General features: G+C 52.8%; 10 protein-coding genes across 10 annotated transcripts; 5 read left to right on the top strand and 5 right to left on the bottom strand.

Moving 5' to 3' along the window:
- Positions 1–350: 350 nt before the first annotated feature.
- AYO20_10471 (hypothetical protein) lies at positions 351–1267 on the bottom strand (the record flags this gene model as incomplete). The annotated part of the gene is made up of 3 exons (XM_022648729.1): positions 351–584; positions 647–927; positions 1006–1267. The coding sequence occupies 3 exons, from the start codon at positions 1265–1267 to the stop codon at positions 351–353; spliced, it is 777 nt and encodes a 258-aa protein (XP_022495307.1).
- A 778-nt stretch (positions 1268–2045) lies between these two features.
- On the top strand, positions 2046–3344 carry AYO20_10470 (hypothetical protein; the record flags this gene model as incomplete). The annotated part of the gene is made up of 1 exon (XM_022648728.1): positions 2046–3344. The coding sequence occupies one exon, from the start codon at positions 2046–2048 to the stop codon at positions 3342–3344; it is 1299 nt and encodes a 432-aa protein (XP_022495306.1).
- Positions 3345–4484: 1140 nt separating this feature from the next.
- Positions 4485–6386, bottom strand: AYO20_10469 (hypothetical protein; the record flags this gene model as incomplete). Its single annotated transcript, XM_022648727.1, has 6 exons — positions 4485–4809; positions 4874–4983; positions 5039–5500; positions 5558–5963; positions 6025–6208; positions 6266–6386. 6 exons carry the CDS (start codon positions 6384–6386, stop codon positions 4485–4487), a joined length of 1608 nt encoding a protein of 535 aa, XP_022495305.1.
- A 536-nt stretch (positions 6387–6922) lies between these two features.
- AYO20_10468 (hypothetical protein) lies at positions 6923–9735 on the top strand (the record flags this gene model as incomplete). The annotated part of the gene is made up of 3 exons (XM_022648726.1): positions 6923–7754; positions 7810–8560; positions 9150–9735. 3 exons carry the CDS (start codon positions 6923–6925, stop codon positions 9733–9735), a joined length of 2169 nt encoding a protein of 722 aa, XP_022495304.1.
- Positions 9736–10199: 464 nt separating this feature from the next.
- AYO20_10467 (hypothetical protein) lies at positions 10200–12476 on the bottom strand (the record flags this gene model as incomplete). Its single annotated transcript, XM_022648725.1, has 7 exons — positions 10200–10287; positions 10374–10863; positions 10920–11037; positions 11117–11264; positions 11313–11849; positions 11907–12105; positions 12386–12476. 7 exons carry the CDS (start codon positions 12474–12476, stop codon positions 10200–10202), a joined length of 1671 nt encoding a protein of 556 aa, XP_022495303.1.
- A 470-nt stretch (positions 12477–12946) lies between these two features.
- AYO20_10466 (hypothetical protein) lies at positions 12947–15168 on the top strand (the record flags this gene model as incomplete). The annotated part of the gene is made up of 4 exons (XM_022648724.1): positions 12947–12998; positions 13055–13356; positions 13416–13577; positions 13633–15168. The coding sequence occupies 4 exons, from the start codon at positions 12947–12949 to the stop codon at positions 15166–15168; spliced, it is 2052 nt and encodes a 683-aa protein (XP_022495302.1).
- Positions 15169–15910: 742 nt separating this feature from the next.
- Positions 15911–16739, bottom strand: AYO20_10465 (hypothetical protein; the record flags this gene model as incomplete). The annotated part of the gene is made up of 3 exons (XM_022648723.1): positions 15911–16180; positions 16251–16440; positions 16519–16739. The coding sequence occupies 3 exons, from the start codon at positions 16737–16739 to the stop codon at positions 15911–15913; spliced, it is 681 nt and encodes a 226-aa protein (XP_022495301.1).
- Positions 16740–17316: 577 nt separating this feature from the next.
- AYO20_10464 (hypothetical protein) lies at positions 17317–18988 on the top strand (the record flags this gene model as incomplete). Its single annotated transcript, XM_022648722.1, has 2 exons — positions 17317–17797; positions 17850–18988. 2 exons carry the CDS (start codon positions 17317–17319, stop codon positions 18986–18988), a joined length of 1620 nt encoding a protein of 539 aa, XP_022495300.1.
- Positions 18989–20422: 1434 nt separating this feature from the next.
- Positions 20423–21457, top strand: AYO20_10463 (hypothetical protein; the record flags this gene model as incomplete). Its single annotated transcript, XM_022648721.1, has 1 exon — positions 20423–21457. The coding sequence occupies one exon, from the start codon at positions 20423–20425 to the stop codon at positions 21455–21457; it is 1035 nt and encodes a 344-aa protein (XP_022495299.1).
- A 1711-nt stretch (positions 21458–23168) lies between these two features.
- On the bottom strand, positions 23169–24818 carry AYO20_10462 (hypothetical protein; the record flags this gene model as incomplete). Its single annotated transcript, XM_022648720.1, has 1 exon — positions 23169–24818. The coding sequence occupies one exon, from the start codon at positions 24816–24818 to the stop codon at positions 23169–23171; it is 1650 nt and encodes a 549-aa protein (XP_022495298.1).
- Positions 24819–25520: the final 702 nt, after the last annotated feature.

Raw genomic sequence — 25520 nt, 5'->3', positions numbered from 1 at the left:
AGAACAACGAGGGCTGGGACGGAGTCAAGACTTGAGCCAATATCGTGGACAAAGGGCAATGATGGTCAACACAGTCTAGGCCTTGAGCACCCATGCCTTCGCGGAGTAATATGCATGCTTCAACAATACCAGAACATAAGCTTTCATGGCTGCTCATAGTGGTAAGCCTTGAAAGATAAGGATTCGGGACATGTCCGCAGGGGCGATCGTGGACCAATTGATCTTGAGCCTCGCTAGCTGGGCTTGAGATAAACGTCCAAGTTGGATGCGACAAACCATGCCAGTTTCACGAAACAGCGCGCAGATAGCATCAAGCAAAGCCAAAATAAACTTACAGTGGTCTAGGAAGCTTACTCGTGCCAGGGAATCTTAACCCATTCGAGTGAGGCTGCCAACGGAATTCTCCACTGCCATTGCCAGTAGGACGTGAGTGATTTCGGTTGCGGTGTGACCTCGATGTTGCTTGAGGTGTCTCTCATTTTGACCGCCAAACTTCGTCGAAGCAGCAGGCGGACATGATCGCTGTCCGGCACAATGGAGGCTTGGGCCGCCACGTGGTATGAAAACAGTCGGCACCCCGTATTCTGTCAACTAGTTGCATGGTACATCCTCGTTTCGAAGGGTGGTGTAGCACTAAGGCATTCACAGCCAAGTGCCGTGATTCAGTGTCAAGACTAGGAAATTCACGCCAGCGCCATTGCCTCAGGCCGCCCTCCATCTCGCTCGATATTCTCGAGACGTGGTGTTCCACCGCAAGATCTCGCAAAGGGGCCTCCCACGCCGGTCGATTGGCGGGAATGGCAATCTCACAGAACGAGTGCCTGGATAACGAGCCGGCAGCATGCTCAGGAGCGGTATCTTGCACGGCACAGGATAGCGTGTTGTCATGAGCAGGGCCTTTGGAAGATTGCAATCTGATCTCAACCGCTATAGGGAATCAGTCTTGCTGACACCGATGCTGAAGTACGGTCCCATGTTACCAGCAGGGACATACCCCTAACAGACCATAGCCGAAGCCACTTCCTGATAGAACACGAGTCAGATTTGTCTGAGCAGGGGGTCTGACTTGATGGAATGCCAAGGGGAGCGGGCGACCCGTGTAGCCGGGTCGGTGATCAGGTTGTAACTTGTGCATGGCCCTTGGATCTAGACTGAACCGGAGATGTGCATTTTGTCTCTGCATGAAGAGATTACCGCAGTTCCAGAACTCGGCGCGCCGCCTGGGCGAGAGTGTTCGTGCTTGCGACCAGGGGATCTTTTGACGCATGAGAATCTTGATTTGAGCAGATTCTGCAGGTCATGAAGAGACTGCGCATCCTTACATATCAATTCTAGTCTGCTCAGTCTTCGACCTGATGCTACCCGCAACCTGTGGCTAGCTGCGCGAGGCTGCGCCCCGAGATTTCTCTGATACCTTTGTGCCTGCGCCACTCATTCTGCGCCGAATGTCCTCTTCTGTCCGTCTTGATTTTTTGAGGAGTTCAGCAGATATCCCGTTGGCAGGCACTTGGATGCTAAACTTCGTGTAGGTGTTTTTTTGCTCCAATTGGTGGGCCGAACGAAGCTGTGATGTTGCCAGGAATCGGAGATCCTTTCATGCAGATCTCAGTCGGAAGACCAGATCACAGACGATGCTCAAATATTCCGAATGACAACATGTGGAGTGGTTTTCTGAAATGAAGAGGACAATCCCAAAGAAGCAGAAGAAATGACGAGGCGATCAACAGTCATGCTCATGTCATTCGCCTGCGCCAAGCCCCAGATTCCCAGCCGAGGCACAAGCCACAAATCTGGGGAAAGCCATGTGCTGTGCGTGTAGCAAATGGGTGTATTTTGTATTTTGTAAACACGATGGCTTTAGAAGAGAACGGAGATGAGGAGGAGAAGGTGGTGCTGGTGTCTGTCTCCGCCTTTAGGCGACCCTTGTTGCCATCTCCGCAACATAAAACACCACCCGTTGCGCAACGACTTGTCTCTGAACTCAGCACCAACTGCTCCTGACCAGCTACAAGCATCTCCTCCCCTCCCATCTCTCCACGGCTTTCATGTCTTCGGCCGACCCTCTCCAGGTTATTGTGGTTGGAGGTGGCATCGCAGGGCTGTGTACAGCCATTGGACTGCGTCGTGCTGGCCACCATGTCCGCCTCTTTGAACGAGCGCCGACCGCCACAGCTTTCGGGGCCGGAGTAGTGATCGGCTACAATGCCTCCAAGGTCCTTACCTCATGGGAACTGGACTACGAGAAGTACCACATCAACGTTGCCGAGACGTTCAAAATGGTCAAGGGCGACACGTTCGAGGAGATAATGAGTTTCCCTCCAGGTCTATACGAGAAACTCGCGGGTGGGAGCCGACAATACTACGCCCATCGCATCGACCTCCAACAGGCCTTACTCGGCCTCGCAACTCAGCAAGATGCGCTCGGAAAGCCCGTGACCATCACATACTCTGCTGATGTTGTAGCCTACGATCCTGAGGAAGGAAGCATTACGCTCAGAGACGGTACCACACACAAGGCGGATCTGGTCGTTGCAGCTGACGGCGTGCACTCCCTTGCGCCGCACTATCTGCTCGGCTCGGGCGCCCCGTCGTACGACATCTCTCACACAGGCACCACAATCATTCGTTTCATGCTTCCCTCTTCTGCCATACTTTCCGATCCGCAGACTGCTCACCTCATTTCCTCCTCTGGACAATTTACCTGGTTCGTCCACCCAGACCGCAATCGCTGGCTCTTGCAATATCCCGTCCGGGACAACAGTGAGATCAACTACGGTATGTATTCCCGCGTGACGGCCAACGAACAGGTTATCGAGCAGGTGTCCCGATTTAAATGCAACCGCGAGAGTCTGCGTCGTGAACTCGAAGGGTTCCATCCCGACATTGGAAAGCTTGCGGACAAAACGAGTGAGATTCTGCCGGTATGGAAGCTGGCCGAGAGACCGCCCCTTCCGACGTGGTTCAAAGGGAGGCTGGTGGTGGTGGGCGACGCGGCTCATCCAATGCTCCCGAATCAGGGTCAGGGTGCCGGCATGTGTATCGAGGACGCGGGCGCCTTGGGCACCCTGTTCACCCAGATGCGCGAAAACAGTCTAGGAAGCATCACCAAGAGGCTGGAGCTGTTCTTCAACTTGCGACACCCACGAGCTTCGGCGGTGCAGTTGATCAGTCACTGTCCGTACTTCGAGGACGCCGTGGGGATCATGTGGGACGAACTGATCAAGGTGGCGAAACCGCAAGACTTGCCCCGGGTCAACGACAGGAACAATATCAGAGAGTGGCTGTTTGCCTATGACGTGAATTCTGAAGCAGAAAAGGCTCTTGAGGCACGAATGCGTTCGTAGCGCTAGAGCAACACTGTCGTCTGCTGGAAGAGTCCAGCCAGACGGAGCACCATAGCGATGGTGGGATTATCTTTTGATATGACAGACACACATCTTGGAAACAAAGGGATTTCCGTACAGGAGAGTCATGACTACCATCCCATCAAGAGAAACGTGGAGAGAGGATTAACTTTTACATCCCCACTATGTAAGCTGTACCTCGTAGATAGTATGGAATGAGGGCCCCCACCCCCCCTTTTCTTGTATAGTCGTTTCAGCCTCGCTGCCCACTCTCCCACCTCCCCGACTTTGCCAGGTCCTAAAGCGGCGCCATTCATACCTTACTCCCGAGTCCCTACCTACATAGGTACCTAAGTATGTCCCACTTTCTTTCCTTTCCATAAACTTGTTCGTGGCTCTTGAGCCCCAAAGCGTAAGTTTACAATGTCCGAGAAGAGGAAAAAAACCACGTAGAAAACAAAAGGGGACCGGAAAAAAAAATATAATATACAACTGTCGAAGAGGTAATGTGCTTTGACCGTGCATGACCCAGCAAAGGCTGTGTATAGGGGGGACTCTGTACGAGGTTCTCGGTATATAGAGCGCGGCTGTGGTACGGGAGAGGGGTCGATCAGGGTAGTACCGTAGTGGTAGGAATGGCAAGGGTGGATAGATACATACATATATATATAGAGAGAGAGAGTAGAGAGAATACAGGATCCGCTTTCAGATGGAGAAGCATTCAATACCAGCATCAGCCAGTCTCTCGAAGAGTTCCTGCATAGAAAGAAAGATTGATTGATTGATTGATTGATTGATTGATTGATTGATTGATTGATTGATTGATTGATTGATCGCGTGAAACAAGAAAGACTGTCCACCCAGCCTCACTCCCGCCCCCAACGTGTATGTTGTGTCATTCTGGGTGTTATATCCGGATGAGCAAGTTTCCCAGCTGTCCGGGGCCCAGTCAAACCTGGAGGCTTGCATGCCGGAAAAAGAAAAATTCCTAATTATTACTCGGTAGCCCCTGCAAGGTCCCTGCCTACATGCTGTCGATCTTGGGTTTTTCGGACAATTTTCTTGTTCTTCTTTTCTCTCTCCCTCCTCCCTTAAAACAAGACCATGCCCGCCATGTCACTCTTGGCCATCGGCGTTCCTTTAGTCGGTTTCAGGACGCCTTTGAGCCCTCTGTCCAAGAAACTCTTCGACATCGACCTTTGACGCGGGGATCGTGTCCTGCCCAACGACCTGGTAGTAGCCTCGCATCTCCGGAAAGACGTCGGCAAATCTCTGGCTGATGGACCAGTGCGACAAGTCACATATATGCGTCGCGAAGCGGTCTGACAAGGTCATGTTGCCCGTCTCAGGGTCCGTATCGATCGCTCCTGCCAATCCATATTCCCAATTGACGCTACAGCCGAGTGTCTGGATGGCGACGATATAGTCGCGCATATCCTGGACCAGACCGTCACGCATTTCAGGGCTGGCACACCACACCGAGGGGCTTAGCGTCCACATGTATGATTGATGCAAGATGGTGGGCTTACAATATAGGCAGATCCACTCCGGGGTGATGACGGACTAGTCTCTGGAGAGGTGTCGGTCTCATTGCCTCTGGGAGCAGTGCGTATGTCGCCGCCGAAGGCGCAATCGTCCACTAGTTCCCAGTCAACCAAGTGTTTCCCCCAGAGGGTCTATGCCGGGAAACTGACGCGCATGAAATGTGTATAGGTGAAGATCCATGCCAGAGCTACATACGTGTCGAAGTTCTTCAGGAGGCGCATGTACTCACAGGCCCAGGTCACCGGGGTATGAGGGTCTTCGGCCCTGCGATTGCGGAAATAGAGAGTGAGGTCCACCTGGGGAGGCCCCAGAACAAATTCGACGGGAAATCCCGACGCCAGTTGTCTACGCCCATAGTCGCGGAAATCAGTATATACAGCAGCTATCGGACACCGCTCTCCCTCGAACAGCATTGGTTGGATGAGGTATTCTGGAATGTCAAGATTGAGTGTCTGCTGTTGTTGTTGCAAGGTCAAAACCTGACTTGCCCTGATCTCGGGTGACAAGAATGAGGAGTCACCGAATATGCTGACGAACTCGACACTGGGAGTATCGTGGGTCCTTGAACAAAAGATTCGAAATTTGTCCCGGGGGTCACTTTCCTCTGATCTCTGCACATGCACACCAGCCAAGATTGGCAGATACCATTGATCGTCGCGTGAACCTACCGGATCGGCCCATGCGGTAGAGGGGCCTGCTCTTGTCGCAAAGTCGTGGACTCCTTCGGGGAAAATTCCTTGCCGCCGAATCAACTCTTCCTTTTGACTCACATCCTCTGCGAACTCATGGCGGCTTGTCTTCTCGGCGTGAGCTGAAGCCCAGGACCCTGGAGTATCAGCGCTCGACGATGTGGCAGCGTGTTCGGGTGTGTCCATGCCGAGCCTTTGCACGAGCATCCGAATCGGAATGTCATCTTTCAGTCTCTTTCGAATGTCGTCATCTCCGGAGTGAATCAGACGGAGGAGGCGCTGCAGCAGCTGCTTTTGAAGGGTAGACTCGGTCTCGGCTCGTTCCCAATGGATTTTCCGTCGCCTGTCGAGAGTGGCGTCGTATATGCATTTGAGTCCTGATCGACTGCAAGCAGTACAGGGATTGCCCCCGGAGCACTGATGCGCGAGCAAACAAATCAGAATACCCTTGATGGGGCGTGTTGGGAGGGGAGATACCACCTTTGATTTTCGGATCTTGCAGCTCAGACAAGCCGTCGATGCTTTGCGCCGGGACGAGCCCGAGCTCGAAGCAGGAGTGGAAGTGGCTGCCTCCATTCCAGATGTAATTGGGGGCCTGTGCCTCCGCTATTGGGACAGGGATATGGACCTCTCAGTCGAGTCCAGAGTGGTGGCAACGTTTGTGGTCATCTCTGATGTGTCCCGAACTTCTCGGATTCATCCAGTAGAAGGGAGATGTAGGCAGCGGTCCCACGTATGGTCGATACAAGGCCCCAACAACTGGATACAGTGATACCGCTGGTCTTGTAGAAGACTTGTGCAGGAGCATAATCGTGACCTTCAGTAAAGTACGAGCGACATGCACGTGACACCCTTTTAAAGTGACGTTGACTTGGAAGCTGTAAAGAGCGGCATCGGGCTATTTCGAAAGGGGCAAAGACGTAGAAGGGGGAGTAGTTCCAATTTTATTCCAGGACTTGGCAGTAGACAAGTGGAAGCCTGAGGGTGGTCCCACTTCCCGAGAACATCAAAGACTGGTGCGACCAGTGGTTGTTAAGGGTACCATACAAAGCCAGAGAGACATCCACGAATCTCATGGAGGACCTTGAACTAGGGTGGGACGTAAGAAAGGAGGTGAAGGTCCCAGATCGAAAGGAATGGACTTCTGCTACAGAATTTCGTCCCGCCTTCCATTGCAAGGCAGGCGTCTTTTGAGAAGTAAAACATCAACAAGGTCGACGATCACAAGAGAGACGGACTAACTTCTTTGCCACTGCCGTCTGCGACCACCCTGTCTGTCGCTCCACGACCGAAATTTGACCAGTCTCGGTGTATCAATTTCTTAAAATATCTTCGCAAGACGCAATGACTTCAGGATGGGCTAGGTTGCCTCGAGAAGTCCGGAGTCATATTCTACAAACTCTGATGCAAGACGGTTGCAAAGTGAGTCGCTTGGCCACCGTGTGTCGAGACTGGCAAACAGAGCTGGAGAGGTACAACTTTGCTCGTATCAAAGTGACACCATCGCGCCTCGTTGATTTTGGTTCGATGATCCATCGCAATCAAGCTCTCGTCGACTATATCTGGTTCTGCCTGGAACTTGATGAATATGATTGCATGGCATGTGCGCCAAACCGCAGAACGCTCACACTGGACGAGTATGAAGAGGCATTCAGTATCAACGATGCAGATGGCTTTCCTCTCACCACAGCCTTCCAGAATCTGTTCTCGGTGCTAAGTACATGGGTCCTTAAAGACAACTTGGTACTCGACATTAGTATCTACTCGCCCAGTGACTCCAAACATTGGTTCCCATATCTGACCTTTATGCCCGATATCGCTCTCGATATGCTAGGTGATGGTATGGAGCAGGCGATACCAAACAAAGTCTATAACGATCCTCAACACGGCTGGGTCACTGGTTTCCGATACTCACCTCCGCCTCACTGTGCTATCTGCAAAGTTTTTCATCCCATCATGGAGGAGGGACCGTTTGATAGCCAGCAGTTAGAGCTCGAATGGTGGGATCAGCTTCCACCAGTCCCGGCGATAACCACTATACTTCTCCGGCAGCAGAACCGCCGGAGATGGAAGCCGCGCTCGCTTGCACATATGTTCAGCCGTTTTCCCAGACTCCAGGAAGTCCACTACGAGCCATGGAGGGAATGGGATTCCCTACAGAGGTATACAGAAAGAGGTGAGTAATTTTTGCATTACCTACTCAATGTTATTGCTTGCTCTCACCTTTATAGGTAGTCGAATTGCTAATAGCCCACCCATCCGTTATCCAGATATCCAGTACCTTTTCGAAGCCATCCCACGATTCAACAAGAATCTCAAGAGACTTGTGGTCTTTGAGAACTTCAACCAACAGTATACAGTGATCATGCACCAAGTCCTATCCGGACATGTCCTGAGCGAATGTGACAGTCATCGCAAGCCCACCCCGGCTGTAAGTCGGATGGTTGCACTCGCCAGCCTCAACCTCGAGCATCTCGCGGCATCTTTCATCGTAGATGCCAGCCATTTCTTTGACATTGAGCCCTCTTGGGAGTGGCCAAATCTACGCTCGATCGTCCTTACTTCAAGCCTACTCACGCCCGACGAGGATCCGATCGAGATTGGAGTTATGCTTCAGGCGGCGGCTGCAGCGGCGATGAAAATGCCGCGACTGGAAACAATGGAAATTTGGAATGGAAGACAGGGATCGGCGGCGCTGTTCAAATACCAGGTGTTCCACGACAGACAGGAAGCTACAATCACTTGGAGAGGTACGTGGCAGTTGACCATGGAACCATCTTTGATCCAGGCTTGGGAAGTCGTCGTGGGACGTTATGGCGGCTACAGACTCAATTCGGTTCCGGAAAGTCTGCATGAAGCTGCCATCAAATCTCACGCTGATGCGATCCACCATCTAATGCTGTCAAGCCCGGTCATTCGGCCCATCTCGTTGCAGCAGATTCAGAGGGAACAGAAATGTCTCGAGGGCGTGCCGACTTTCAAGTAGAAGTCTTGCTGGATGGAGATGACACCTTTAATTTCATAGATAGGACATGCCACTGTGAGTGGGATACGCCACGAGAGTTGGTAAAGTTGTCCCAGTAGGGTACGCCTAGTCAAAGACTCAAAGTGTGTTCTCGTGCAGGGACCGTGGTGGATCCCATTTACATTCCATGGTGTGCCCCAATCAAAGTGATGTATTTTAGTGCCGTGAAGTGACAAGAGCGAGAGCTCCACTCGGCCCCGCGCAAGGCCAAGGACGAGAGCACAGGGCGGCGTCACCCTCTTCCCGCATGTAGATTTCTGTACCAGACACTAACAAAAGATTTTCCGCAATCCTTCATTCTCCCCTGTAACTTGACGACGGCGGTAGCGACACCTCTTCCAAGTCTCGCAAGTTTTGAGAGGCAGGCTGAACAAAAACCAGGGCCATCGCACACCCTATTGTCATTTTCATCGGACCTGAAATTTCTAACGCCGCATCTCTTCTAAAAGTCTACCCACCATGAGGTTCGCTACACATACATTCCCTCGACACCTCCCTCCATACTTCTCATTTGCTCGTGGCTAACAATCATCTGACCTCTACCAGGATCGAGACGTGCCACCTGTGCTCCCGCCCCGTCTACCCCTCCAAGGGCATCACGTTCGTGCGCAACGACGCCAAAGTGTTCCGATTCTGCCGGTCCAAATGCCACAAGAACTTCAAGATGAAGCGCCAGCCGCGCAAGCTCAAGTGGACCAAGACGCACCGGGCGCTGCGGGGCAAGGAGATGATCGTCGACCAGAACCTGCTGCTGTCGCAGTTTGCAAAGAGGCGCCACGCCCCCGTCAAGTACGACCGGAACCTGGTGCAGGCGACGATGCGGGCCATGGAGAGGATCGAGGAGATCCGCGCGCGCAGGGAGCGCGTCTACACCCGGCGGAGGCTGAGCGGCAAGGCGCAGCGCGACGCCCGGCGCCGGCAGGACCTCAAGGTCGTCGCCCAGGGCGAGCACCTCATCAAGAAGGAGTTGGCCGACCTCGAGGCCGCGCGCGCCGAGATGGAGCCCATGGTCGAACAGATCAAGAGGGATTTGGAGACCAGCAGGGTCGTCGGGGAGGAGCGTCTCAGACAGAAGAGGAAGAGGAAGATGCTGGTCGGTGGTGGCACCGAGGAAGACATGGATCTGGATTGAATTCGCTCAATCTCAACCTCATCCACAACTTCCACGCTTTATATCTCGGACTGAAGGACTGGACGAAGCTGATGCGACTATGATACCCGGCGTTGCGACCGTTGAGACACCTCTATTTTACTTAGACGTTAGAAGAAACGAACATTGGTCTTGCGGAGTGGGCGTTTACTAGGCGTGGCAAAAAGTTATATTTGTGGATTTGATTCTCGAGTTTCCTAGAAAGTCTGCTCTGGGCCACAGGAGAAAGATGAATACGGAATAGCTGGACACCCTAAGACCGAATACTGGCGGCGTTGCAATGCCCTCTATTGACGGCGTGAGTTTCCAGATCACATTCACTCCTAAAGACTACTGTAGCGACCAGATCACATATCTCGTAAACCAGCCCACACGCTCAATCTCACATGTCTCCTCTTAACACGATCAGGAGTGTCGTATTCCGTCGGTACTGCTCATCCGACATCTCAAGCCGTGACCACGTAGTGCTTGAAGTCCTTGGTCTTGATGTTGCGCTCGAACATGATGTCCACTTCCTGGAAAGTTCTCCCTTTTCTGTAATGGGCGCGACAAAGGATCAGTCACAGTCAATCATCGTCGGATAGGATCTGTCAATAGTGGGACAAAGAGGGAAAACTCACAATTCAGGGACTCGGAAGTATGACCAAGTCAGACACAGCGCCGCCAGTCCGCCAAAGAAGAACCCGAGTTTTCCCCGCATGTTGGCTTGATCGGGGTTGATCATGTAGGGAATGGCAACGGTCATGACGATACCAGCGGTGGCTTGGACGGCGGTGGCGATCGCGATGGTCTTCCCGCGGACTCGGGTGGCCGACACCTCGCAGAGGAGGACGAAGCACACGGGGCCGATGGACAAATCGTAGATGAAGTTCCAGATCAGCATCAGGACGCTCTGGGCCCAGGAAATCGAAGGTCTGTTGTCGTAGTTTGGCGCGCAGTCAAGAATTCCGATGATTACTTGGAGCACTGCCAACAGAGCCAAGCCAGTGTTGTAGATTCTTCGACGACCGAAGTAGATCAGCAGTATCCACGAGAGACACGTGCCCACAAAGCCGATGGCAAGGAAGCCAACGCCCATATTGAACGCTTGGTCGGACGGTAGGCCAGCAACTGAAATTGGGTGAGCAAAGTCTTAAGAAAGAAGTAGGACGGTCCATTTTACATACGGGTGAAGAAGTACGTGGCATAGCCGACAAGGTAGATACCAGAGAGGACTTGGATGGTATAAACACCGACGGCAATCTCTGTTCTACGGATGTTGATCTTTTTGAAACAATCCCAGTACTACCCCAGCTGTCAGTTCGTGAAGCATTCTAGATTGCCAGCCAGCAAGAGCGAGGGCGGCAAGATCAGAGGAACTTACAGTGGAACCCGCCTCAATCTCTCTTTCTAATCGATCCGTCTCGATGATCATGGCCAGTGTAGGTCGGACGTCGACCTTTGGCGACGCTAGTCGCTTGAGAGCCTTTTCAGCATCCTCGAACCGGCCTTGTCGTTGTAACCACCACGGGCTAGGTGCAGTTAGCAATGGGATGCAGAGGGAATGTAAGCGCTCTAACCTTTCGGGAGCAAATGGCAAACCGATCAGAATAACCAGCGGCCAAAGCCATTGAATCGCAAAAGGCGCGCTGTAAGCCCAATGACTGTCGAGCACGTGTGTTCCAGCAATGACCCCATTTGCAATCAACTGGCCTGTCACGAAGCAAATGTTCGTGCAGGAAGTCAAAACACCTCTGAGAGCCAAAGGGCACACCTCTGATGCGTACGCGGGCGCAATCACGGCATAGCTTCCCAAGACCAATCCTCCGAGCAATTCACCCGCGAGCAGGACGGGAAGCGATCTCGCAAAGAACTGGATAAAGACGAAACCGGTGGTGAGGATGACACATGCTCCAAAGGTCTTTTTACGCCCGAAGGCCTCCATTGGATAGGCCGCAAAGAAGGCTCCTACTACTTGCCCAATGGGTGAGCCCATGCTTAGACCAGTCTGCCAGGGAGCTGAAACAATATAGTTTCCATCGTAGAGATAACCGAAGTCGCGTTGAAAAGCTGGAGTCGCATAGAGCTGGCCCAACAGTTGAGGATCAAAGGCACACCTGAACACCCACTTGTTACCGTTATGTGCGAGTGCTCCAATTGAGACGGTCTCTTACATGATGACGCCCAGCGAAAAGAAGAGAGACCATCCTACAGCTGCAGGATACAACCTGGCTGCCTCCCAGAAGGAATGCCCATGTTCTTGATCTGTAGCTGCTCGTGCTTCGGCGTTTATGTCGTCAATAGACGCGGTGGCAATGAGGCCCGCGGGTTCTTTTCTGATCTCAATATCCTTGTCCATATCTGTAGTTTCCGCTGTAAGCGATATTGATCAGGTTCCTCAAGAGTTGGACAAGGAGAGCGGACAAAGAGGGCCGGGTGACAGGCGTCGGTCAACTGATAAATGCATGCGAACACGTCTGCGTTATCGAGGACGATAAGACCACAGGAGCAGAGTTCAACAATATTCGCCGGTTGACTCGACCCCTCCTGGTGGTAGCGAGATACAGCTGACCTAGGTAAATGGCCACGGTCTGAAATGGAATGGTCTCTGCTCGTGGAGTGGGAAATCATGGCCACGAGGGCAAAGCCTCACCTTTGCTATCGACTTGAATTGCCGGGGCGATCTGATTCGATCGGCTCGCCAGCAACGGCTGTTGCTCGTCTGACTCTTCGATAGCATCCATCTTGTTGTCTGACTCGGTCCAAATGGAAGCGAGGAAGGCCAGGTTGAAGCCAGGATCGTCGTGATAACCCCATGCGATTGTACTGTTACATGGAGAAGTAAAGCAGGCTAAGGGCTCAAAGAGCCAGTCCAGGCCATCAAGTGAAGCGGGGATCTGCGATAGATGGGATATCAGAATGCTATCGTTACATTGAACAGAGGAGAAGTTGGAGTTGTTCACGATTGCCTGGAATGAATCGGGATGAGAGGGCCGCGTCACGTGCGTGGTAGAACTACGACTGAGCATGTGCAGCGGAGACGTAGTACAGTCGATCATCTCTCCAGAGACGCAATATCAGATTACATAATGCGGGAACTTGCGGCTTTTGCGGCAACACCAGCCACCAGCCTAATCATGCGCCATCACAAATTCTCCTGCAACCTGATTACTACCGATGTGGCTTGGTGCTTGTTGGCATATCGAACAATAACATGGACCTTCCCCGGAAAAAGATTCGGCGGATGGTGAATAGCTGTCTCGAGTGTAAGTTGCTTGCCTTTCGCTGTCAACGCCGGTCGCTTCCTCTAACAAGCTCGCAGGTCGAAGGCGAAAGATTCGTTGTGACTTGAGTACGAATCAGTCCGAGAAATGCACTGCTTGCGCCGGTCGCGGTATTGTTTGCGAGAGATGGGAGCATTCCGCTGATGCTCCCGACTCCCACAACCTCGAACTAAGCGCAAGGCTGCGCCGTGTGGAATCCCTCCTGGAGAAACTGACCGATGTTGAATCGCTGGACGCCGTGGAGGCTGCTCTAAATGTCGGGCCCCGAGGTGGATCGATCACCGCACCAATTGAAGGGCCCACTCATTCCCCTCTCATCTCTCTATTCGATAACGCAGTTGTACGTTTTATGAGCCCGCCGTTTCGCCTTCCTGGTTGGTACATGGCTTACGGTCATAGTTTGGACACCAAGAGCAGACTCCTCTGTCAAGCGGGACTGAGCATAGCAAGTCATCCCAAGGTACAGGAGGTCCTCAGAATGTTAAGCTGGAGAAGCTGCGACTGGTGCTCAGCGCACTCATCCCCACACAGGAAGATGCAGATCTCATTTCCAGATCCACGGTGAGTGCTGGGCAGCGATGTGACAGATGATCTTTCTAACCAATTCTCTGAAAAGAACGCCTGGGGCCTGGGTCACTTACTTTATTCTCCTCACGACCCTTCATTAAGGGCGAATGTTGATATAACCACCTTGTCAAAAAGCTCGCCGCTGATTATAGCACGCACGCTGATGCGTTTTGCAATTCTTATTCAACAACTGCCTCCTGATTTTGACACCTCGAGGCTCCAATTCAATTCTCCTATTGAAGCCGTGCTACAAAAGTACCTCTACTATGTAGCCGATCTCGTTACCTCGAAAGATGACTTTGCCTGTACAATGGAGGGCTGGGAATGTCTTCTCCTGCAGAGCATCTTCTACATCAATGACGGTAACCTACGCAGAGCTTGGTTGGCGGCTCGTCGAGCTTTATACACTGCCCAATTTTTGGGATTCCAAAAGAGCTATCTGAGGTGTGTTAGAGGTTCAGAAGACGAAGGACCCTGTGAACGAGCCAACGCCATGCTGTGGACCAGAACTGTCATGATTGATCACTTTCTGGCTCCTATCCTTGGTCTTCCATGTGGCGTTGGCAACGACTGCTTTGGTGAAGAGGGTGTGCTAGTGCCAATCCTGACTTTATCTGATGTTTTTGAGCGCAGAACCTGCTTGATTGCCGGAATGGTTGCTGCCAGGAACCAAAAGGAGCCGGCGCCTGGATATACCACCACGTTGGACATTCACGAAAAAATTGAAAGCCTTGGAAAGGATATGGGCGACATGCTGACGAAGATTCCAACATTATCTCCTTCGCCTCAAACCTTGCCTGGACATGATCCTTTCAAAATGGTCCTGATTCAAATGTGGATCTATCAAATCATCATAATCCTCCATATACCTTGGATGCTGCGAGCATTCACCGACAGCAAGTTTGAATACAGCAGATACGTTTGCCTGGTTGCGTCGCGAGAGCACCTTCGCCGGTATCTTGCTCTCCGAGATACAAACAACACTCAAAATACAGTTCGGGTTGTTGACTTTGGTACCGTCGTTGCCGCCGTGACACTGATACTCAACCGGGTTGAATCCGCAACACGAGGTGTCACCACGGCTGACGGGGAGAAAGACATGAAACTGGTTTCCCAAGTTATCGAGTCCATGCGAATCGCGTCTCGCGGGCCGCGAGAGTTCATGGCTCGTCAAGGTGTGGAGGTCATGGAGGCGCTTCTAGCACTCAAAGATGGCACCAGAGATCGCAAAACAAATGACACACTGCGATTTACCATACCATTCTTTGGCCCCGTCGTCATTTCCAGAAACAACACGCCAGCTGGTCCCACGCCAGCTTCCGCTGCACAAGACCTATTTGATGGACACGATCCGATCGACACTCTTCTCCGGTCAAACGATGTCCAGAGCAGCCAGCCATTCGGTGCTAACACTAACAGACCTGTTCACGGTCACCACGTATCATTTGAGCAAGCGAATATCCCCGATTCCGGTTGGATTCCTCCTTTGCAAGCGTGGGACTTTGACACGATTCCAGCGTGGGGCAGCTCATTCAGCTTGTGGGATGTGCCCGACAGCAACAACTGCGGCAAAGATCCGGTCTGATCATAGCAAGAGTTGAAATCAATGCGGAAATCGACAACAAACATGTCTTTGACGTCGAGCTGCAGCTGATACTATAGAGATAAAGTCTCTGTCAACTTCTTCAGAGGGACGGATGATTGCAGAGAAGATTAAGAGGACTGGCTCCTCCTTTTCAAGAATCCTTTTGAGCTGCAATCAGATGTCGTCGGCCGCGTGCTCCGATTAACCCCCGTGCATGCCATGCATATTACATCAGGCAACCAGTCACGACTTCTCTGCAGAGGGTTACACGACGGTGGTATGAAGACTCACGAATGTATAGATGAAGGTATCTGCGTCATCACTTTTCTTGCCGTTTCGTGCATATTGAAAAGGACTGCTTTAATCTTTTCAAGGTAGGAGAATGCACGGTCATACTATCACGATAGACAGCTTGGTCCACCGCCTCAAGAGTCAATGGGCCCCTTCGCTGGGAGATACAAGCGATAAACAAGGCGGTTGGGCGAGTGTGCATCAAGCTACCGAACATCCAGGTCGTTTTGTCAAGCAAGAACCCGGGGACTCTTTATGGACTGAATCACCGGCGGACTGGGAAACGCAATGACATACGTAATCTCCCAATACAGGCGAGGGAACATGTTTACGAATTGATATGGGAAATTCTGCTCCAGCATCCCGAGAGCCCATCCTACTAGCCTTGTAAAGATATACCACCTGCGCTAAGAGAATATACAACGCCAATCAATCTCATGTGTTGACTTGATCACTTGGCTTTCCGGATCGCTGCCCTCCCTTTCTCCAAAAGTGCGGAATGATAAACCATGTATTCAGGGTTCCCCTCCAAGGCCGTCTCAATCATTCCCGCCGCCAGCACCCCCACGCCGATGATGAGTCTGTTCCCGATTGTGCCTGTGTGGATACCAAAGATGTACTTGGGCAGCACGCCGCCTGGCCTGCCCACGTATGACTCCCAATTCCCGTCGTTCTTGTTCTGCTCGTCGGCAAATGCGAGCAGTCTCAACTCCCCGACTCCCTGGGGCAAATTGTTAGCAAAAATGGAGTTCTCGAGTGTATGTGTATATGTATGGTACATCAATACATACCTTGGCCTTGCGGGTCGTGGGTTTAAACCACAGAGAAGCATTCTGGTCATGTACCACGAACATGCCGCTCAGGAGGACCATGCGGAACAGCTTGGTCGTTGCTCCATTGCGGGCTTTGGCGATCGCTTTGCAAAGCGCGAATGGAAGGTCGGCCTCGACGTCTTCGCCGCCAGAGTATGTGCCGATCGCCCTTTTCCAAGCGTGTTAGATAATCATTCGAGAAACAGGACGGTGACTTCCAAAGAAAGCGGCGGCCTGGCCTTCTTACCAGATACAGAAATCTGCGTCTTTAAACTCCTCCAGAACCGAGTCCGGATAGTTCCCAAAGTCCTGGATGATGATGACTTTGACCTTTGAGTTACTCGCAGCTGGCTCGGGGAGCGGACGGCGCGAGAGGACCACGAGTGAAGTGATGCGTGGATGGTCGAGGCATTGGTTCAGGATTTCTCCGCCAATGAATCCGGTGGCTCCAGTCAGAATTCCCTTCATTCTGCGACTTTTTGTTCAAGATGGACGAGTATGCTCTCCAGAATGATAGAACGATCTTGGAACGATTCCTGGCGCGTATAAAACCAGAACATTGCTGCCTCCAGGCAGCCAACAATGTATTTCTCGGCTGCTTAAGGTTTTTCGGCCGAGGCGCGGCGGACGCTTTATTGGAGCGCAATATTGATCTCTCCACCACTGGCCAAGAGCTCCATATTGAGGGTCTCAGAGTTCGTCCGCAAGATTTATGTACTGGTTTCAAGTTGTGATTCAACGTAATCAAACTGTCTGCACAAAGACACAAAAACCTAATACCCTTGGCCAATGGAGTGAGGTCAGGCTGAGACAGACGAGGCTGAGATATTCAGCCTCGCGGGGAGAATCGCTTAGTCATCGTGCTTACACAAACCCAAGCACCCAAGAAAAGCCAAGGACAACTTCAGCCCCTCAGGCATCCCGGAAGGCATGCCCAGATCTCCTATTCTCGTGTTCCTGAATAAAAAGCAATCTTTTTTTTTTCTGTTTCTCCAATGTACGAGTCGAGTTCCAGTCTCGAAACCTTCTCCGGTAGTCGCCCGTCATGGCCGAAGAAGCGGTGATTTTCCCCTCTCAGCCACTCTTCATGGTGGACAGAAGTTGGCAGCGGCGCAAAAGGGTGAAGAAGGACGTCCACTCCCATGAGTTGGTTCTTCAACCCTCTCGCGTCCCTGCGGTCACCATCAAGGTAGCTCAGACACCTGTAGGAGCGGGCTCAACCTCAGTGCACAAGTCGCAAGCGAAGGGCAATGCAAAGGAGTCAGGGCAGATACAGTTCATGACATACAAACCCAAGGAGAGGGTCTCCAAGCAGAATGCCAGATCGAAGAAGGTCCATCACTCCGCACCAGCTGGGGAACAAACACCAGCCTCGGACTCCACGGCTCCGATCCCACCCTGCAAGTCTGTAGAGACAAGGAAGAATGTACTCTCGCCCACGCAATCGACGCTTCCTGGGACAGCCACGGCCCTCTACACGGTTATCGACCCTGAAGTGAGCTCCTTCCAAGAGTACATGAGCTACTGTATGTGTCTTCTCAATGAAGTATGACCACTAGAGTACTGACGTGGACGAAGATCCGACACGCCTTGCTGCGTCGATGTATCCGATCAGCAGAGCGTTGCGACTTGCCTACAACCCTGTTGAAACAATATGGCTACCTGCAGTCGTAACGGACGAGGTCTCGTTGCACACGATCCTGTTCTCATGTGCCGCGCACTACTCGTTCGGATCTGGGCACCAGACATTCAGGGACTCGCACCTGCTCATGAAGGTTATTCTGAATCGACTCAACCGCAGACTACGCGATGGGAAGTACACGGATCTCACCATTGGTGCTGTATCGTGCCTGGCGCTCTACGAGAATCACCTGGGGAATCATCAAAAATGGAGAATGCATGCTTCTGGCATGTACGAAATGATACGAGCACGAGGGGGGTTCGAGGCTGTGAGGGACGTGTTGCACATGAAGATCTATCGGTCTGACACTGTCGGCGCTGTCGATACACTCTCACATCCTCATTTTCCGCGTCCGACCCGAACCAGGAAGTCGCTCTACAGCATAATGGCGCTTGATTCGGTTTCGCCTCCTATTCCCCCGGTAATATTGAACCTCGATTTGACACCAACGGCATTGAATGCTCTGACGGAGCTCTCGTACTTGTGCCATGCTCTCAGCTTTGCAGCTGAGACACTAGTGCCGGTCGACCCTCTTGCATTCGACGAGGACGTGACCTGCATTCAGCACGACCTCCTGCGGTCACAAGAGCCGAAGCAGATGGTGGCCGAAAGAGTGTGCGTGATCGCAGCATTGATCTTCATACAGACGCTCATCCGAGAAGTCCCCTTCACCAGACTCTCGTCCAGTCTTATCTCGCGGGAGCTGAAAACAGCATGCCGTGCCGTCGAGCCCAAGATGCTTCCCGATGAGTTGGTGTTTTGGGTTCTTTTCATGGGAGGTTTGGTGTCAGTCGACACGGACGAGTATCACTGGTTCCGAGCACGGCTGATGCAGTTTCGAAGGGGCCACCACGATTACCTGACGTGGGACAAGGCCAGATGTCAGCTCGAGAAGGTATTCTGGATCAAGAGCCTTCAAGAGGAATACGGATTGAGTCTTTGGCAATCCATCAACGCTCCTCTCCTGCCAATAAGCGGTCCCATCACAGCTTTGACAGATATGGATCAACCTGGTCCCCGTGGAGAAACCTGCTGATGTGCGTTGTGTAAAGCTTCGTGTATCGCCACAGAAAGCCATGACCCGCACACGGATAGCTGATCAGCTGCGCATTTAGGTTTTGGAGATACAGCTCTCAGCTTCGACTGGTGGGATCACCAAGTCGTTGTCGCCATTGGTGATTAGAGCGGACATCTGGAGCTCGCCCAACCGAGCGAAAGCTGCTCGAGGGTTCTCCTTGACGAGTCCATCGCAGCCTCGAGTTGTTTTTGCGCTGCGCCATATCGACCCAACTGGATGATCAAGGAACGCCGCTCTTGCCGCCAATACTTCGGCACGCGGAGCGCATACCATTTACAGCCTCCACGAATTGGGTGAGGGTTGTTTGAGCCGTCGACATCTTCTCACCTTGTCAATATATATTTCGTGGAAAAGGGAAGATTCCTCGTATTTTGTGCATGAGACAAAAGAGACAAGGGGACCGTGTCTATACTCGGTACATAAAAGTCACACAAATTGGCAGCGACATGAGGCCATGTTTATATACCGTCCTACCTACACAGGGGGCCTTGTCCAAAGGCAGGGGAAATCAACGACATTAGGGCCCCAGAGTGATTCCACAATCGGCCAATCTCGTTATCAGGTGGTCAGCACATGACATTCAACGACAAGTCCATAGCGTCGAAGCGAGTTGTCAACGGACCGAAAGAGGTAATCTTGTATCTATTCCGGACGACGGTCGAGGGCTGAGGCGTCTGCGAGGCGTCCCAATCTCCCATTATTCAATCCGGTACAGTATCCCGCATCACTGTATGTCCCTCGTACTGTATCAATGTCGCATGCGGCGCCGTTTGACTCTCCGTACTCAGTTCCTACACCCTTCGGTCATTTCCGTCCTCCTCCTCGTCCCGTCTCGTCTCGTCTCCAACGAGCGACCGTTTCCCGCTTTTGGTCCTGGACGGCTTGACGGGCTTGACGGGCTAGTGATCGCGCATGATACTTACCCCTCATCGAATCGACAATTGCAACCTACCAACCACCCTCCCTGATGGGCAGACGTGGCAGATGGATGATAAGCACCACCCCTATGATGCGCTTCTATCTATCAATCGGTCAATCGATCCGCCAGTCTGGATCGCGTGCGTGGTCTCGGCTACACATGGGTGTGAACCATGCGAGCTGAGGTGACGTGAAGCGGGACAATAATCGGGAAGTGACTTGCTTCGTTCGCTTCGCTTTGCTTCTCTGTTCCGTTCTGCTCTATTCTGATCGAGTGATCCCAACCGTTTGTGGACATTGGACAATGGGTTGGTTGGTGCTTGCTTGACTGAACGTGCTCGCCAAAAGATATCTCGTCACATTTACTGTCTGCCTTGACCGGCTGGGCCCAGCCACAACACGGTCAAATCACGAAAACACCATCAAGTTTCTCGTGGAATTAGGATATCTCGTTTCACCTTTTTTTAAAAAAAAATGGGCTCGTACGCTCCCCTTCACGACCAAGAGGTCCACACCATCCACATCCCCGAGGACGTGCGCCGGTCGGGCACCCCGACGCTCGACCTCATCGGCGAAGGGGTCGCGTTCCTGCACAAAGACGGCATCGTCGTGCTCGACAACGCCATCGACCCGGCACACCTCGACGCGCTCAACGCCCAGTTGTCGCCCGAGGCGCTCGAGATCGCCGCCGACCCGGACCACCACTTCAACTTTGGCAAGCACACGCGCAACATGGACCAGGCGCCGCCGCCGACCAGGGACCTCATGTTCAAGGACGTCTGGTGCAACCCGTTCGCGGCGGCCATCCTCGCGGCGGTCCTGGGCCCGCGCCCCGTCGTCCACTACGCCAACGGCAACACGGCCCTCCAGGCGCCCCCGGACGGCCGCCAGCCCGTCCACTCGGACTGCGAGTTCGCGCACCCGGCCTACTTCCCCTTTGCGTACGTCATCAACATCAACCTCGTCGACGTGACGGCCGAGAACGGCGGGACCGAGGTGTGGGTGGGGAGCCACCACGTGTCGGTGCACGAGGCGCACAACCGGGTCTCCACCACGGGACGAACAGAAAGCGGTGATGACGGTGGCGAAGAAGAAGAAGAAGTGGTGGAAGGCCTCCTGACGATCCGGCCCGACGCGCTCGAGACGCGCCGCAAGCACTCGCCGCCCGTGCAGGTGCGCACGCGCAAGGGCAGCCTGATCCTGCGCGACCTGCGGCTCTGGCACGCGGGCATGCCCAACCTGACGGCCGACCCGCGCATCATGCTCGCCTTCGTGGCCAGCCCGGCCTGGTGGCGCGGCCGCAGCGCCGTCAAGCTGCCCCTCGCGGTCAAGGACACGGTCGAATCCTGGGCCGACGAGATGGCCTACGCGGCCGACTGGGTCGACGGCGAGGTCGACCACAAGAAACTGCGCAGCAACGGCGTCGACTTTGACGGCGACGCCAAAGTTCTAGAGACGTTTCGCACCGAGCTCAGCGTGTGGCCTGAGTATCGGCCCCGGTGGTACTGAATGGCCCCCCTCTTGTCTTTGGGGATGGGATCGAGAGGAGAGGCGAGGGGCGCGGGAAGAGGGGCATGCTTCACACACACGCACACGCACGAGACAACGGAAAGGAGGAATGAAGGCCTGGGCAAACCAAGGAACCAGCGGGGGCGAGAGAGTGGCCGAACAGAGACAGGGACAGGGATAGGCAGCTGGCTGGCTGGCTAGGAGATGATAAGAAGGGGGCAAGAAATCGAAGAGACTAGCTAGGGAGGGAGGATCGGGATTGCTCGAGTAGATTCTCGACCGGACCCTTGGACAGATCCAGTCTGCCAGTGTCTCGTCGATATTGTGTTACGTGTAGGTATACATGAACAAAGCACCTTTCACTTTTCACTTTTCACTTCTCACTTCACGTCCCCTTTCCCCTGGCCACTCAAATATTTGCTACAAGGTTCGCAATCAGGAGAGGAAAGGAAAGGAGTCGGTGTGCCCCTTTGTCGAGATCTGTTCGTGTTCCTATTCTCCTGGATGGGTATCTATTTGGCCTCGTCTTCGTGTCCACGTCCTAGTCGTCTTCGTTTAATATCCAAGGTTCGATTGACGTGATTGACGAAACATGACTTGCTCCTAGAGAATCACTTCTTTCCGTCTCCTTGAAAACCCCGAAACGTTCGCACATGGTGTTCACACACTTTTGGTGCCAGTTCTGAGTGTAGGTATCGCGGCATTCTTTGCTTCCTGTAAGTAGCATCTTGATCAACGAGGGCACCAGAGATTGGCCGAGGCCTCTGGGCCGTCCCTCTCATGGTGTGTTCGAATCAGACTCCTAAGCCTGTTGGTCGTGGTCGAAAGAATATAATCTTTCCCTCTGAGTGTCCTAGTGTCGGGCTTGTGTTTCCTCCCTGAAGTGAGATCCAAGTCTAGGTTGAGGCTTGATGTGTTCCGATCCAGATCCGTTGTCGTGCCCATTTCGTTCCGTTTCATCGAAATGCTATCCTTAATTCTCACTCCGTAACCTGTAAGCCCATCACATCAACGCGCATCGATTCGCGCCTTATCAAATGGGGGAAATGTTCGAGGGTGGTCCTCTGCCATCGTCCCAAATCGACGTTCTCCATGTCCCGCAATAAAAAGGCTCGCTCTCACGTTATCGATTCCCTCCAGTTGAGTGCCACACAGATATTATGTGCTCCTGTCTCTCTCGATCAGTTGGCCTGATTGTCGCTTTCAATTCCTCCATGGTGGAACGCTTACGACCCGTAGCCGCGATGAGGTGATTGATTTGTCTATCCTGGCAATCGCAGAAAATACATATCGTTGTCTGGTCAGTTCTGCCGATATTTTGGCTGATCTTGTATCCGAGGTATGGCGTGCTGTGTGAATCGCTGCTAAGAAGGTGCCAATTTTGGTTAGATGGTGTGGTTCTTGAGATTGCCAGTGCTGTATATTCCCCGTGCTTTCTCTCTTTGACTCTGCAAGCTTCAAACTTATTGCTGCTAGGATGTCATCTCCCAGATAGGCGCCTGAACATCCTGTCTTTGCGGAAATGCCGTCGTCGTATCACAGTGTCGAGGTCCGTATGCTCTTGTGTGCATGTATCCATTTATTCCAGGTTGGAGTGTATTGCGGTGTCGATTGCTTGTGGAGCAAAATGTTGTTTCGTGATTCTCAACCCAATTCTTGCTGAACTCGACCTCAACAGATCCCACAGTTCTCTCCTCTCTTTCGTGGGAGCTCAAAGGTAGAATTGACCAAATCCCCATTCAGGTTGTCTGCCTGATAGTCTCCCCTCTGCCCGGAACTTCTTCTCGCGTAATTGCCGCTTCTCTGCTAGAACTGAAGCCGGCCCACGGAAGAGAGAGACTCGGCCACTGTGGACATTCGCACACGCCCAATTTGCCTGGCTTACTGCTTCTTTGCTCACCAGGCTGTCCCAGTAGTGGTCCTGCTTGTCGATGGGATGAAGGCGTGCAGTCGCTGTCATCCTTTCAAGTTGCAGGTAAGAAGCGTGTGATAGTCGCTTGGGCATCCACGACTCATTCTCATCCTTCAGCTCCGGCCAGGTATATTGTGGGGAGAAGGCGTTGAAATCAGCATCGCTCGAGTCCATCAGCGCCATGACATCGTCTGGAATAGTCTCAAACGAAGCGTTTTCCACGGCGGCGTTGAAACTACCGTGCCTTGGGAAATACGACAGCCTGAAGCTCTTGAGGAACTCCCTCACCATCTCTGTCGGAATGGGACGCAGGGGCTTGTGGATCCATCTCCACTGCAGCCGAGCATAAACGCAGTGTCTTAGATGTCTGTGGAACTCTGAGTTCACCTCCCCCTGCTGATGTGGATAGAGCCGGTGGAACTCCCACGGCAACGCCGAGTGATAGTTCCAGTAGTACGCACATCCACCACAGTGGACCGCCTCAATCTTTGAGATGGTCGTCTGGAGGGAGCCATCTGCAACCCGCCTAGACTGGCGTCTCAGGGCAGGGAGGCGGACTGCACAGGCGTGCTGTGCGTAAGTTGTCTCGGGCGGAGAGATCTCCTCATCCAGGAGACGCAAACCCGTTTGGCAACGGCGGGCTTGGATTGACGACTTGGGACGTGGTTGGATACTGCATTGGTCTGCAGTTAATCTGAACCCAGTCCGCATCAATGGGATTTGGCAAGGTGCCGGTGGCACCTGACCTTCAACCATTGTTGTTGTAGGTCCTTGCTGCCGGCGGACCTCCACTGCAGACTTGTAGTCAAAGATGTAACCCCTCTCGGCAGGAAACCCCCAAAAGCAGTTCTGAGGCACGGTCACCAACTGTGGAAGCTTTCGCAGCTCGTCGTGAGAAAGCCCCATGGTGCCCTGAGCGTAGCCGAGGTTGACGGCGAGTAGCTCACGCTCTTGAGAAAGGCACCGAAAGCAGCATCGCTTGAGCTGCAGTAGGTGCAGTATCTCACCATGGTCTTCACAGAATTCACACTTGGTGGTGAAGAGGACGTCAACCAGTTGGGGCACTGTCCACATGTGACCGGCACCAGTCGCCAGGAGGGCCCGGATTGCATCGGCACCATGGGTGATGACGGCCCTGAAAGGCTGCCATTGCTCAACTAGCTGCTTGGCATGAGTGTTGGTCGCTCGGAGGTTGAACAGAGTGTTGACCGGCGTTCGGGCAAAGAGATATACTTGTAGTTCGAGGGGGAGCCTGTCAAGATCTCCTAGACCTGCAGACCGTTGGCCTCTTGTGATAGTCCAGCTTCGAGGATGACTGAGCCAGATCCGGCGTCTGAGCTCCTCAGAGTCGATGATAAGTTTGTTGTAATCGGGTTGTTTGGAGAGGAAGCGTTGTTCTGCGGAGGTCAGGTAGGCGGGTTCAAGGGGTTTGGCAAAAAAGGAGGCCATCTTGGTTGAGGTGCAGTGCGAAGATGGAGGTGGAGGGTTGTTCTGTCCCTGTAAAGTATCAAGGTAGGAGAGGTGTGGAATAAGCAAAGTGTGTGTTGTCGAGATGAGATCGAAAGTATGAGCCAGGTCTGGTGAGACTGCGTGATGCCGTGTGAAAGTCGTCTTGGTTGAACTGGGAGGAAGAGCCTGATATATATATACTTGCATGTGTGTGAGGACCGCGGGGTTTAAAGTTCAGAAGATAAATGGTTAGCATGGAGAGAATATATAGGGGTCAAGAACACCAGGCAACAAACAATAGGCAAACTTCTGACAACCACAAGCATTGTATAGTCGACAATAGGAAGTAAAATGATAGTTATTGAGGTGAATAGACATGGAGTGCTGCGCAAAAAGGGTATTCAGAACATGAATAGGCAGAAGAACAATCAACAACACAAAGCCTTCAGGGGCAGTGACTGCGATATGCTGCCAGCCACCACTGGTGCCGGAATGGATCCCCAGCACTTCAAGGAACCTCAACCAAACTGGGTGAAACCTTGAATCACTCTAAAGGCGGCCAAACGGTGGACCATGAAGATTTTCCGCTGGAAAACGGCCTGGGAAGAAAAACAAACTTCTTTTTACCACGTTGTCGCTTTGAACCACTTCTCGTAGCCAATTAGACTTCTTGAGGTAAGACTTCCCTGATTTGACCCAGAC

Source organism: Fonsecaea nubica, assembly GCF_001646965.1.
Source record: "Fonsecaea nubica strain CBS 269.64 chromosome Unknown Scaff112, whole genome shotgun sequence".
NCBI lineage: Eukaryota > Fungi > Ascomycota > Eurotiomycetes > Chaetothyriales > Herpotrichiellaceae > Fonsecaea > Fonsecaea nubica.
This window is presented reverse-complemented; position numbering and strand designations above follow the sequence as displayed.